This window comes from Arachis duranensis, chromosome 6 (assembly GCF_000817695.3).
Source record: "Arachis duranensis cultivar V14167 chromosome 6, aradu.V14167.gnm2.J7QH, whole genome shotgun sequence".
NCBI classification, from domain to species: Eukaryota; Viridiplantae; Streptophyta; class Magnoliopsida; order Fabales; family Fabaceae; genus Arachis; species Arachis duranensis.
Window position 1 is genome coordinate 108,076,895 of NC_029777.3, and position 10,891 is coordinate 108,087,785.

General features: G+C 32.7%; 2 protein-coding genes across 2 annotated transcripts; one reads left to right on the forward strand and one right to left on the reverse strand.

Moving 5' to 3' along the window:
• Nucleotides 1-268: 268 nt before the first annotated feature.
• On the reverse strand, nucleotides 269-1,622 carry LOC107495684 (uncharacterized). The gene is made up of 3 exons (XM_016116855.1): nucleotides 1,124-1,622; nucleotides 888-1,044; nucleotides 269-815 (listed from the first exon to the last, which is right to left on the reverse strand). Exons 1-3 carry the CDS (start codon nucleotides 1,620-1,622, stop codon nucleotides 269-271), a joined length of 1,203 nt encoding a protein of 400 aa, XP_015972341.1.
• A 2,721-nt stretch (nucleotides 1,623-4,343) lies between these two features.
• On the forward strand, nucleotides 4,344-6,259 carry LOC107495868 (U-box domain-containing protein 30). The gene has a single exon (XM_016117077.3). The coding sequence runs from the start codon at nucleotides 4,795-4,797 to the stop codon at nucleotides 6,121-6,123; it is 1,329 nt and encodes a 442-aa protein (XP_015972563.1). The 5' UTR covers nucleotides 4,344-4,794; the 3' UTR covers nucleotides 6,124-6,259.
• Nucleotides 6,260-10,891: the final 4,632 nt, after the last annotated feature.

Below are 10,891 nucleotides of genomic sequence, written 5' to 3' on the forward strand. Positions count from 1 at the left end.
CTTCCAACCTCTTATAGTTGATGTTATACTCCTCCACCGTTCTTGAATACCCAATATTGACCACAAGCTTTTGCAAGTGAGGGACTTTGAATGCTCGTAGGAAGTTGCTGCCGATGTGCCTTATACAAAACATCTACCATGCTCTTGGAGGTTGCCAGTCACCTCCGGAACGATTTACTGCTGCTCGAATTGACTCATGCCGGTCCGAGATCATACCCACACCATCTTTTCTGACAACATGCATTCGCAGATTCCTTAGAAAGAAGTGTCACGCATCAGCTGTCTCCCCTTCCACCAAGGCAAAAGCGATAGGCAAAATGTTTTGGTTCCCATCCTGTGCAACAGCTACCAGAAGTGTACCTTTGTACTTTTCATATAGGTGTGTTCCGTCTGCCTGAACTAGGGGCTTGCAATGCCTGAATGCCCTAACGCATGGATTGAAACTCCAAAATACGCGATGAAATATTTTTACCCCTTGCGCCTCTTCATTCCCATTGTAGAGTGGGCGTGTTTCTATCTGGACAACTGACCCAGGCATCTTCTGAACCATAACCGAGAGCCACCACGGCAAGGCTTGGTAACTTTCCTCCCAATCACCGAAAACTTTCGCTATGGACTTCTGCTTTGCCAACCAAGCCTTTCGGTAACTGATGGTATAGTTGAACCTTGACTGGACTTTGGCTATTATAGTTTTCACCTTTATGGACGAGTCAGTCTCGACCAATGGCCTTATAGCCTCAGCAACTGTGTCCGAGTCCAACTTGGAATGATCCTGTGAAATCACTTCCGTTGTGCACGTGTGCCTACCGTTGTATCTGTGTATCTCCCAACAACCTTTTTTCCGTATCAAGCTGGCTCAGATAAGCCAGTTGCACCCGCGCCCATACATCTTGCATTTTGCATAGAACGTCTGTGGCTCAGACTCATACACGTCGTAGTCAACTCCTCTAGCGACAGTGTAACTTCTAATTACTGTCACGACCGACTTTCTAGAGCTGTATTCCATTCCAATCCGGAACTCTCCGTCCTCGGGATCAGCAACGCCTACAGAAAGTGCCCATCATCGTTTATTAATCAATCCAAAGTATATATTAAAAAAACATATTATTCGGTCATCACGTACCTATGTTTGAATATTCTGGAAACTCCGGTGCATGCATGGCGTCGAGATCCAACTCACGCATAAAAGGTGGAACGTTCATCGGTTGACTGCTCGATGGGTGAACCACTACATTATCAGCTGCTGTCTCAACTCCCGCATCACCATCCTGCTCTTCGTCACCGGCTTCACAAGTGGCTTCGAAGTCCTCTTTGCTGTCACTACTCATTCCCTCGTACACTGCAGCTCTATCATCCGCCACCTCTAAGTCATTTTGAATCCCTTCCGCCTCTACGGTTTCAAACTCAACATACAGCTCAATCTGTGGCTGTCGCATCTGAGTCTGCCGGTGAATTTGAAACATATTACGCATAGTCACTTCGTTAGTGATTGGCATGGTATCAAACTGTATTAGACCACCAAAAACTATAACCGGATTCCAGTACAGAATTCTGCTCACTCTCATTAATGTACCGTTCTCCATGCTTTGACAGAGACCGTTCTGAAGTTTCATAAACGTCATGGTGCATGGAACCACAAACAAAAATGGATTCTGACACACAAATCTCACTCCCTCATGAGTATTACGTATTATCTCACCGTCGCGATACACTACTAACTTTACGGTATCCTCAATTACACCAGAAACACACTCAAAGAACACTCACACACTTCCTCAGAATGAAAATGAACCCAACCACTGCCTTATATATAGAGTAGCATTCACCAGAAACTCCAATCACGTACTGCCACGTGTCAGGACGCCCCTGCGTGCTGACTCAGCACGCCCCCACTTGATGCCCTCGTGTACCAATCAAGCTTGGCCACGTCTCCATGACGCCCCCACGTGATGCCACGTCATCATCACGCCCCCGTGATGCCTTCGTGTACCACTCATGCTTCACCACGTCACCATCACGCCCCTTGCTAGGTCAGCACGCCCCCACGTGTTGCCTACGTGGACTATTCCAGCTTCCCCACGTCATCATCACGCCCCCACGTGCTAGGTCAGCACGCCCCCGCGTGGTGCCACGTGTCCCACTCAGGCCGCGCCACTTCATCGCGCGTACTAGTTGTCGCAGGCAACACGCCCCTGCGTTTTGAGCTTGCATCCATCATTGGATGAAACACACTATTGCTCCATTTCTGGCCAAAACACCCCTTTACTTCCCATATTGAAATTCTTGAGCCTCACAAATCATTAAATAGAAATTTAGTATAAATTTATATTTATATTGTATTGTTAATTTAGCACTCACTATTAAATAATTTATCTTAATAAATACACAATAAATATATTAAGAATTTAAATTATAAAATTAATTATAAATTTTATCATGTGTTTTGAAAATACATATGAGCTAAATCTTTAAATAATTAACACTTTTTTATAGGTACATAATAATTAATTACTTTCTTATATGCATGCATTTTTTGCCTTTCTCACTGTTTGACGGTTTGACCACTTTATTGATAGAAACTATAAAGATAAAAGGAGATATGTGGTTGGAAGGAAAGAAATAGAAAGGAAAGAAATAGAGAGGAAAGAAATGAAAAGAAAGAAATTGAGTGGATTTTTATTTTCTTTAGATGTGTTTGGATGAAAGGATATTTAAAAATATAAAAATATTTTAAAAAATAACAAAATTTGATATTTTTAGTAATATTGAATGCAGACAAAAAATTATATAAAAAATTTTAATTTTATTTTCTAGACTAATATTAAAAAAAGGAACAAAATTTTGGGGACCAACTAATTAATGTCCATGTTCTATGGCCATCAATCTTGTAATGTCCATGTTCTATGGCCATCAAGCTTGTGCACCACCTTTGTGGTCCTCCTCTAATTTTGTGCTGGAAATTGATTATTTATTACTGTAAGTGAGATCAAGGAACATGTATTTGAATTGAATTGTATTGTATTCACAGAATTCAAGCAATTGAAAAAAAAAAAATTATATCCGCTATTAAGAAAAAGCGAATGTGTTATAATAATGCTCAAAAAGTTGGTCTTACAAAAATATTTATTCAATATTCCAGTCAAAAACATAAAAAGAAAGAGAACAAAAAAAAAAGAGAAAGTGCAATTATTGTCAATTTCTTTGAAAAATCAAATACAACACAAAAGTATAAGGGTAAAGAGCAAAGAGAATGATAATGTTTTTTAAATTTTTGTTTCATATAAATCTATTTATTTATTCAAAAAATAAAAATTCAGGATCTAGAAAGAGAGTGTTTTTTTTTTTCAAAAAATTTTAAATACAATTGTGAATCTTGAATTTTTGTTTTGATGGAATCCACTTACCTTTTTGACTATCTGTCCCAGGTTGCGTCTTCAAGTTCAAGATTGTCCCTTTTTGGGGCCACAAGGTCCCACATAAAAAGTATTATTAACCCTTTTCTTTCCATTTCCATTCATATAAAAAGAAAATAAAAAATTGAAAATCTGTGACACTGACTCAAAAGCTCAATGGCTGCACGTGTGTTGCAGGGTCATGCTAAACTAGTAGCCAATCACTTCTGAAAACAACTCTTATTTTCCCTCAATAATCTTTAATAATCTAATTTTGAATATGGGTGATGGTTACATTATAATTTAGGTTATTGCAATTCACCATCCAACATCTTACATTTACAATTTGAAAATAACTTGAAACTAAGCATATACGTGTCTTTTAACATAAATTTCTTATATTTTCTACCATTATAAAAAATTTAAATAAATAAAGCATTCATATTTTATATCTTTATTTTATTTGTATGAACACAATCTATATGGTTACTAATTGTTTTCTTTTCGTAATAGATGACTCCACTTAAAAATTTCTACCCTTATCAAGTTTCTTGTTACTTTCTCTCTCTATATATAAAAAATAATTCCTAACAATTATCTAAAATACAAAAAAGTTCTCAATAAAAAAATTTTGTCAATTTAATTAGCACTTAAAGAATAAATTAACCGATTAATATGTCACGTAAATATATTTCATTAATTCAAAACAAAAAGTCTAACCAATTTTAATTAAAGATAAAACACTAAAGGTATATATTGTTTAATAAATATTTTGTGGACATTTGAAAAAATTAACAAAATTTATCAAAATAAATAAATTAACTTTTAATATTATTAGAATACACATTTTACAAATCAACGTTAAAATGTATTTTTTTCGTAAACTATGTAAATCGCGACGAGATACCACGGTTATTTACCCATGATATTCATGTTCTGGACCACCATAGCGTCCCAAGGCTCTCACTCAGTTTTCTTCTTTGTTGAAAGTTGAAACCTTTTTGTTCTGTTCTATTCTCTTTTGCTTATCATATTTTCTTTTTTGAGGGAGCTTCAATATGAAGCGTTAGAGGGCGAAAAAGAAAATGCACCCTTCAATCATGTCTTTGATGATGAATCAGCAAGGTGCCACTTTTTGACCATTGAAAACAAAAAAAAAAATAAAAAAAGAAAAAGCAACTTTGATTATCTCTGTAGCCTTTTTTTCCTCTTCTTTTATTCTCTCTTTTCCAGACCACACGCTTCTTCATCTTCTAATTGGAAATCTTCTCTTCATTGTTCAACGAAAATTTTATTCCTTGGAAGTGTTCTTCAGCTTCCATTTCAGCAATTCCATTCTCAAGTTTGCCTTTTTTGGCGAATACAACAGAAACGGATACTTGCCTGTTAGGTGTTTGCTAAAATGCCACAGTATCAACCATCTAAAGAAACTTCAAAGCTTGATGCTTTTTTGGGTCTAGATAATAAGGCCCTGTTGAAAGTTGCTGAGAAATTGGAGCTGAAGGTGATGATTGAGGAAATGGAATCTTCAACAAGCATTGATGATGTTCCTGCAGTGTTCATTTGTCCAATTTCACTTGAGCCAATGCAAGAGCCAGTAACACTTTCAACTGGCCAAACCTATGAAAGATCCAACATCGTCAAATGGTTCTCACTTGGCCACAGAACTTGCCCCATAACAATGCAAGAGCTTTGGGATGATGATGATGGTGGTAATTCTCTCACACCAAACAACACTCTCAGCCACTTGATCCTCACTTGGTTCTCTCACAAGTACATAGCCATGAAGAAGAAATTGGAGGATGTTCAAGGTAGGGTTTCCGAACTCTTGGACACACTCAAGAAGGTTAAGGGTCAAGCTAGAGTTAGAGCTCTTAAGGAACTTCACAAACTTGTTGAATCTCATGTTGAAGCAAGGAAATCAGTGCTGGAGAATAATGGGGTTGCTTTGGTTTCTTCACTTTTGGGTCCATTTACTTCACATGCTGTTGGGTCAGAAGCAATTGGGATAATTGTGAATTTTGATTTGAGTTCTGAGTTGAAGAGGGATTTGGTGAATCCAGCTAAGGTGTCATTGTTGGTTGATATCATGAATGAGGGAACAATTGAGACCAAGATGAATTGTGCAAAGTTGATTCAAATTCTGCTGATGGAAGGTAAAAACGACATCCAAAATTATGAGATTGTTTCGAGTTTGAGTCTTTTGGTTGGGTTATTGAGGCTAATTAGGGATAAGAAACACCCAAATGGGGTCTTAATTGGTCTCAAATTACTCAAATCTATATGTTCATCATATGAATCAGTTAGAAGCTCAGTGGTAAGCATAGGAACAATTCCTCAATTGATTGAGTTATTACCAAATTGGAACAATGAGTGCTTAGAGATAGCACTCTATGTTCTTGATTTGTTGTCAACAATTCCAGAGGGTATTTTAGCATTGAAGCAATGTCCAAAGATTGTTCCAAATGTGGTGAAGTTGTTGATGAGAGTCTCAGAGAATTGCACACAATTTGCATTGTCAATATTGTTGGCTATTTACAAGATTGCCCCTGAAGAATGTGCATCACAGGCAGTGGAAGCTGGTTTGGCACCAAAGCTGTTGCTAGTGATTCAGAGTGGATGCAATCCAGTGTTGAAGCAGATGTCTTCTGAGTTCTTGAAAATGTGCAGTTTGAATTACTCTGCTAATATCTTGATTTCAAAGTGTATGCTTACCACAACAATACAATGAAAACTCAAATAGAAATTTGTTCATAGCTTCATGTAATTGTTCATATCTTTTTGAAATTTAGATTTCTTTGGTCTTTGCCTATTCTTGTTAAACTTAGAGCAATTTTAATCTATGGTGTATAATATGTTTTGTGTAGTTTGAATTACTCTACTAATTTAGTAATATATTGATTTCAATTGTATGCTTACCACAATACACCTAACTATTGTTCATATCTTTTTGATATTCAGATTTCTTTTTCTACCTATTGTTATTAAGCTAGAGCAATTTTAAACTATGGTGTAGTTTGAATTCTCAATATCTAAATGTCTGCTTATCACAACAATACAATGATTTAAAAAAAAGAGAAATGCTTTAATAGCTCATATACACCCAACTATTGTTCATACCTTTTTGAAACTCAGATTTCTTCTATTCTATTTTTACACATTTTTATTAATCTTAGAGAAACTTTAATCTAGTTGGAATTGAAATCAGCAGGATACTAGCTGTCATTGATTCCAATATTCAAACTGGTCAATTCAGCAGATAATGTTGTGTCTTGTGTGGCTTTGAGGGAAAAAATTAAAAAAATAAACTAAATAAGATGATGGGAATCTGAGTTGTGACATTATAGAAAAATGATATTTTAGTGCCCCACTTTAATCTTATCCATGGTGGTAATTACTTAATGGTGAATTCATTTGAATTTGTTTTTATAACAATTGAAATAAAAATTTCAATGTTAGTTTCCTGCACTGTGCAACCCGCACTCTACAGTGTTTAATGTTGTGAAGATTCCTAGTTAGTTCTCCTTTTAATCTTTTGCTTAAACATCATTTATGTTTAAATATGGAAGAACCTAAGGATTTTTCTTAAATGTCTCAAATTCTGGCACAATAGTCCGTTTTATTTTTTGATTAGTAGGATTTTCTGATAAAGGCGAAATAAGAACATACTCATAAATTCGTGTAACAAAAGAGAAATTAAAGAATTGAGCTCTTAGAAAATAAAAAGGAAACAAATTTAGAATAGAATCATGAATATATCACAATTGGATATTATTTTTGGTTAAATTGCCTCAAACATTACAAGGAATTTATTTTCAATTTATAAATACAAATAATAAGAGACACATGACTAATAAGTCCAAAGATTTAGACACTTAACAAATAAAGATAGATCTTATCTTATTTTATTGAAGATGGATGAGGCCAAAGGTCACAAGCATATACTTTTTTCGTATTACACTTTAGTACTTTAAGTATTTATAAAAAAATATAAAATAATAATAACTTTAATATGTAGGCTAGTTAAAGTCTAAAAAATAAAGACAAGTTTGTTATAATAATAATAATAATAATAATAATAATAATAATAATAATAATATTTGTCCTTTGGAGAAAAGGTAAATGGTCATGGTGAAAGAATCTGGATGAGGTGGGTTTAGGTTTGGTCAAAATCTGGAGACTGTTGTTATGTCTCTCCATTTATTTGAATAGAATTTATGGCAATCAATTCATGCATATTTCAAATTTGAAACAATAATGTGTCACCTTCCTTAATAGGTTTGAGAGTGACAGGGCCACTGAACCAAACTCAAATTTTTCATTCCAATTTCCAACTAATTCTAACCAGAGTCTCTTATTTTATGGTTGTGAACTTTATATTTATAGGTTGTGTATAATAATTAATCACCTTATAATTTCTCTTATACAGGAAATTCATACATATATAATAAGAGAGAACTGGATTTCTTTTTCACACCAAAGTTGATATATTCACTTAGATCTTATTTAAATATTTTAAGGATAGAGAAAAAACATAAAGAGATAACGCACTTAGTATTTTAATTTTGAATTTTGAAATAAATGAAATTCATTATTATGAATTATGAAATGTCAAATAACGAATGAATTAAGGCGAATTATATGATTTTTTTTTTTGGGGGATAAGAATTTGTCATATATCGTTAACTCCAATCAAATACTATTAAGAGTTCTTTCTACCCACTCATAGAATAATAGATGGCGAGTTAGTTACTAATGCACATCATATTTAACATCAAATATAATATCATAACTCCATGCAAAGAAAAAGCATTAATCACATGGTGGTTAGTGATTAATCACACATTATAGATGTCTAGACCTCTCATATTTTTCTTGCTAACTTTATTTCTAATTATATATATATATAACTTTATAACTTCATTTGATCATTTAAATTGTGATAGTGACACCACACAGACACACACATCAAATGGATGCTATTATCATTTATAAGTCCCGAATTAATTTTGAATACTTGGTGAAGATAATAGACTCCATAGTGTTTGGTTGTTTGGGTGAGTAGCGGTTCGGATGGAGTTGGGTCTAGAGTAATTGGTTATAAGAGGGAATTTGGATCTAAATGCGAGCTCTACACAGAAAAGAGTTGTTTGAATCGTCAGTGGATCGGCGGGTGAGATCACCTGTAAGAATACTCCAATGCTAAAGTCAGTGTCCATACAATACAACGGCTAATTAAGATAAAAGGTGAGATATTTTTGGAGAAAAATATGTCCCTTCCTATTTATATTATGTGTTTGGATGGGCCCTTTATCTTGGGCTCGTCTGCTTGAAAGCTTTCGCTAATTGTTTAAATCTTCTTAATAGGATATGAAGTGGCACGTAAGTCATTTCTAGATATGGGTCGAGTACGCGACAAGTTGATGATCTGTAAACGGATTCATAATCTTTATTGGACTGAGCCGAAATACATAAAAAAATATGTTCATATGCAATTATAAATGAATCAAATCAATGATTCATGCAAAATAATAATAGTAATAATGGAAAAGAATTTGTCGATTTCTTTGTCCTTGGAAAGTTTTGCTTTTTTTTTTTTTAAGATAGACAAAAAATTAGTATAATCCGCATGGATTATTTGCTAGGTAGAGAACTAGAGTTAGAGTTAAATTTCTTTTTTTTTGTTGGGTACAGCTATTTTTAGTTTGAGACAAGTTTTTCTCTATGTTTATGAGTCCCTAATGAAATAAATATATGCAACCCAAAATAGTTTAGACTACGTAGCCCCATTTTCTAATGAGAACGTTTTTTTTTTTTTCATTTGGCAATTATAGGAAGTTAGTAGGATAAGGCTCGGCTTTATTCACACTTCATGGTTATGCAAGAAAAAGTCCAAACAAAAAAAAAAAAAAGAAGAAGGGGGGAAACTGTTGGTGTGATAATTAACTAATCAACTAATTAGAAACCAAATTTGGTTAATTTATTAGTAGTTAGTTTATTAGTCTATTTAAAGAAATATCAGAAATTTAAATTCCATCTTATATATATGTAACAATTTATTGACCAACGATAAATCTTTAAATGGAAGCACCTATTTATACTTCGAGTTGTTATTGATCAAACTCGGCACAACTTGGAACAAGTCTTCCAACATTGAAATAGACAAAAATAATCAGCTACTATTCACAAGTTGAAGTTAAGCAGCAATAATTATTTAAAAAAATAAAATATATAAAAAAATTATTCTAAAAGATTATTAGAATAAATTAATTATTAAAAATGTTCTATTTTACCAAAATTAGTAAGAAGTATTGATTTAGGTAATATTTAGATATAAGAACTAAAAATAAAAAAAATAAAAAGAAACCACCATCCAAATCTCTTAATTTGTTGAATAATTAAAGGAAAAGAAAAACGATAGTACTTACTTAGATTCCTCACATTTTAAAAATGAGTGTGATTTTTCCTAAGGGACAAAACATTATATGAAAGTGTTGACAAAATAATAGAGCCGTGTTTGACACTTCCCTTTACTTTTGTGCATCATCAGAGTTAGGTGTTGGACAAATGATAGTTACATTTGAGGGTTTGATTTTTTAAGATAGAAAACAAATTATGATGTTACATTTTGAAAATTCAGTAATCTATAATAGTAAACTTAATGCTATTATAATGTTAATCACGAGAACCACTAATTGTTGTCTCATAACTGTTGACTTTGTTTGACTCCAAAACCATGGATTTTAGTGTCTAATTCTCTCTCTTGTGGTCACTCACCAACTTTGGTCTTATTAGATTAGTATTAGTATAGTACTAGTGCAGTAGTGCTTAATTAACATTTTTTTATATTAATTGCTAAACACTACTGTAGATTGAAAAGAAGTGATTGTTTTCACCTCTTTTGTTAATAAAATCTGATGAGTCATGAGTTTTATATTCATGAGAAGGACATTCGACATTGAATGAAGAGTTGTTATTATTATGTTTTTTTTAATAAAGTATTTTTTATATAAAAAATGTAAGTATCAATAATTTTAAAGATAAAGAGATATAAATTAATTCAAATGACTAAGATTCGTTTAGAAAGTTTTAAAAGTATTTTTTTTTTAGTTTTTGATTTATGAAAAGTAATATTATTAATGTCTTGTATAATTTTTAAAATTAAATTGCTGATTTTTAAGAAACTATTTAGGAGTTTATAGAAAAAATTTTAAAAAAATGACTTTTCTCGTAATAAATTTTTTTATCACATTTTTTTAAAATAAGTACTTTTAGAACTAAAAACTTAAACACAAAATAATTTATTTATAAGTTACTTTTAAAATAGTCATTTATTATTTAAGTTATTTTTTAAAAAAAATTTAATTAAGCTGTTTACCCAAATTGAACCTAATTCGTTATATAGCTAATATTAACAACATTTTGAATACTTATACTGATATTTAATGAATATCGAGTTAGTTTAATTATTTTATGACTAAAATTATTGACGCTTAAAT

Bases quoted from the DNA above. Each gene is read 5' to 3' on its own strand.
- LOC107495684 (XM_016116855.1), bottom strand. From the start codon at position 1,622: ATGACGTTTATGAAACTTCAGAACGGTCTCTGTCAAAGCATGGAGAAC. The intron at 1,045-1,123 runs GTACGTGATGAC...CACTTTCTGTAG, and splicing joins TCCAGAATATTCAAACATAG to GCGTTGCTGATCCCGAGGAC. The intron at 816-887 runs GTATGGGCGCGG...GGAGATACACAG, and splicing joins TTCTATGCAAAATGCAAGAT to ATACAACGGTAGGCACACGT.
- LOC107495868 (XM_016117077.3), top strand. From the start codon at position 4,795: ATGCCACAGTATCAACCATCTAAAGAAACTTCAAAGCTTGATGCTTTT.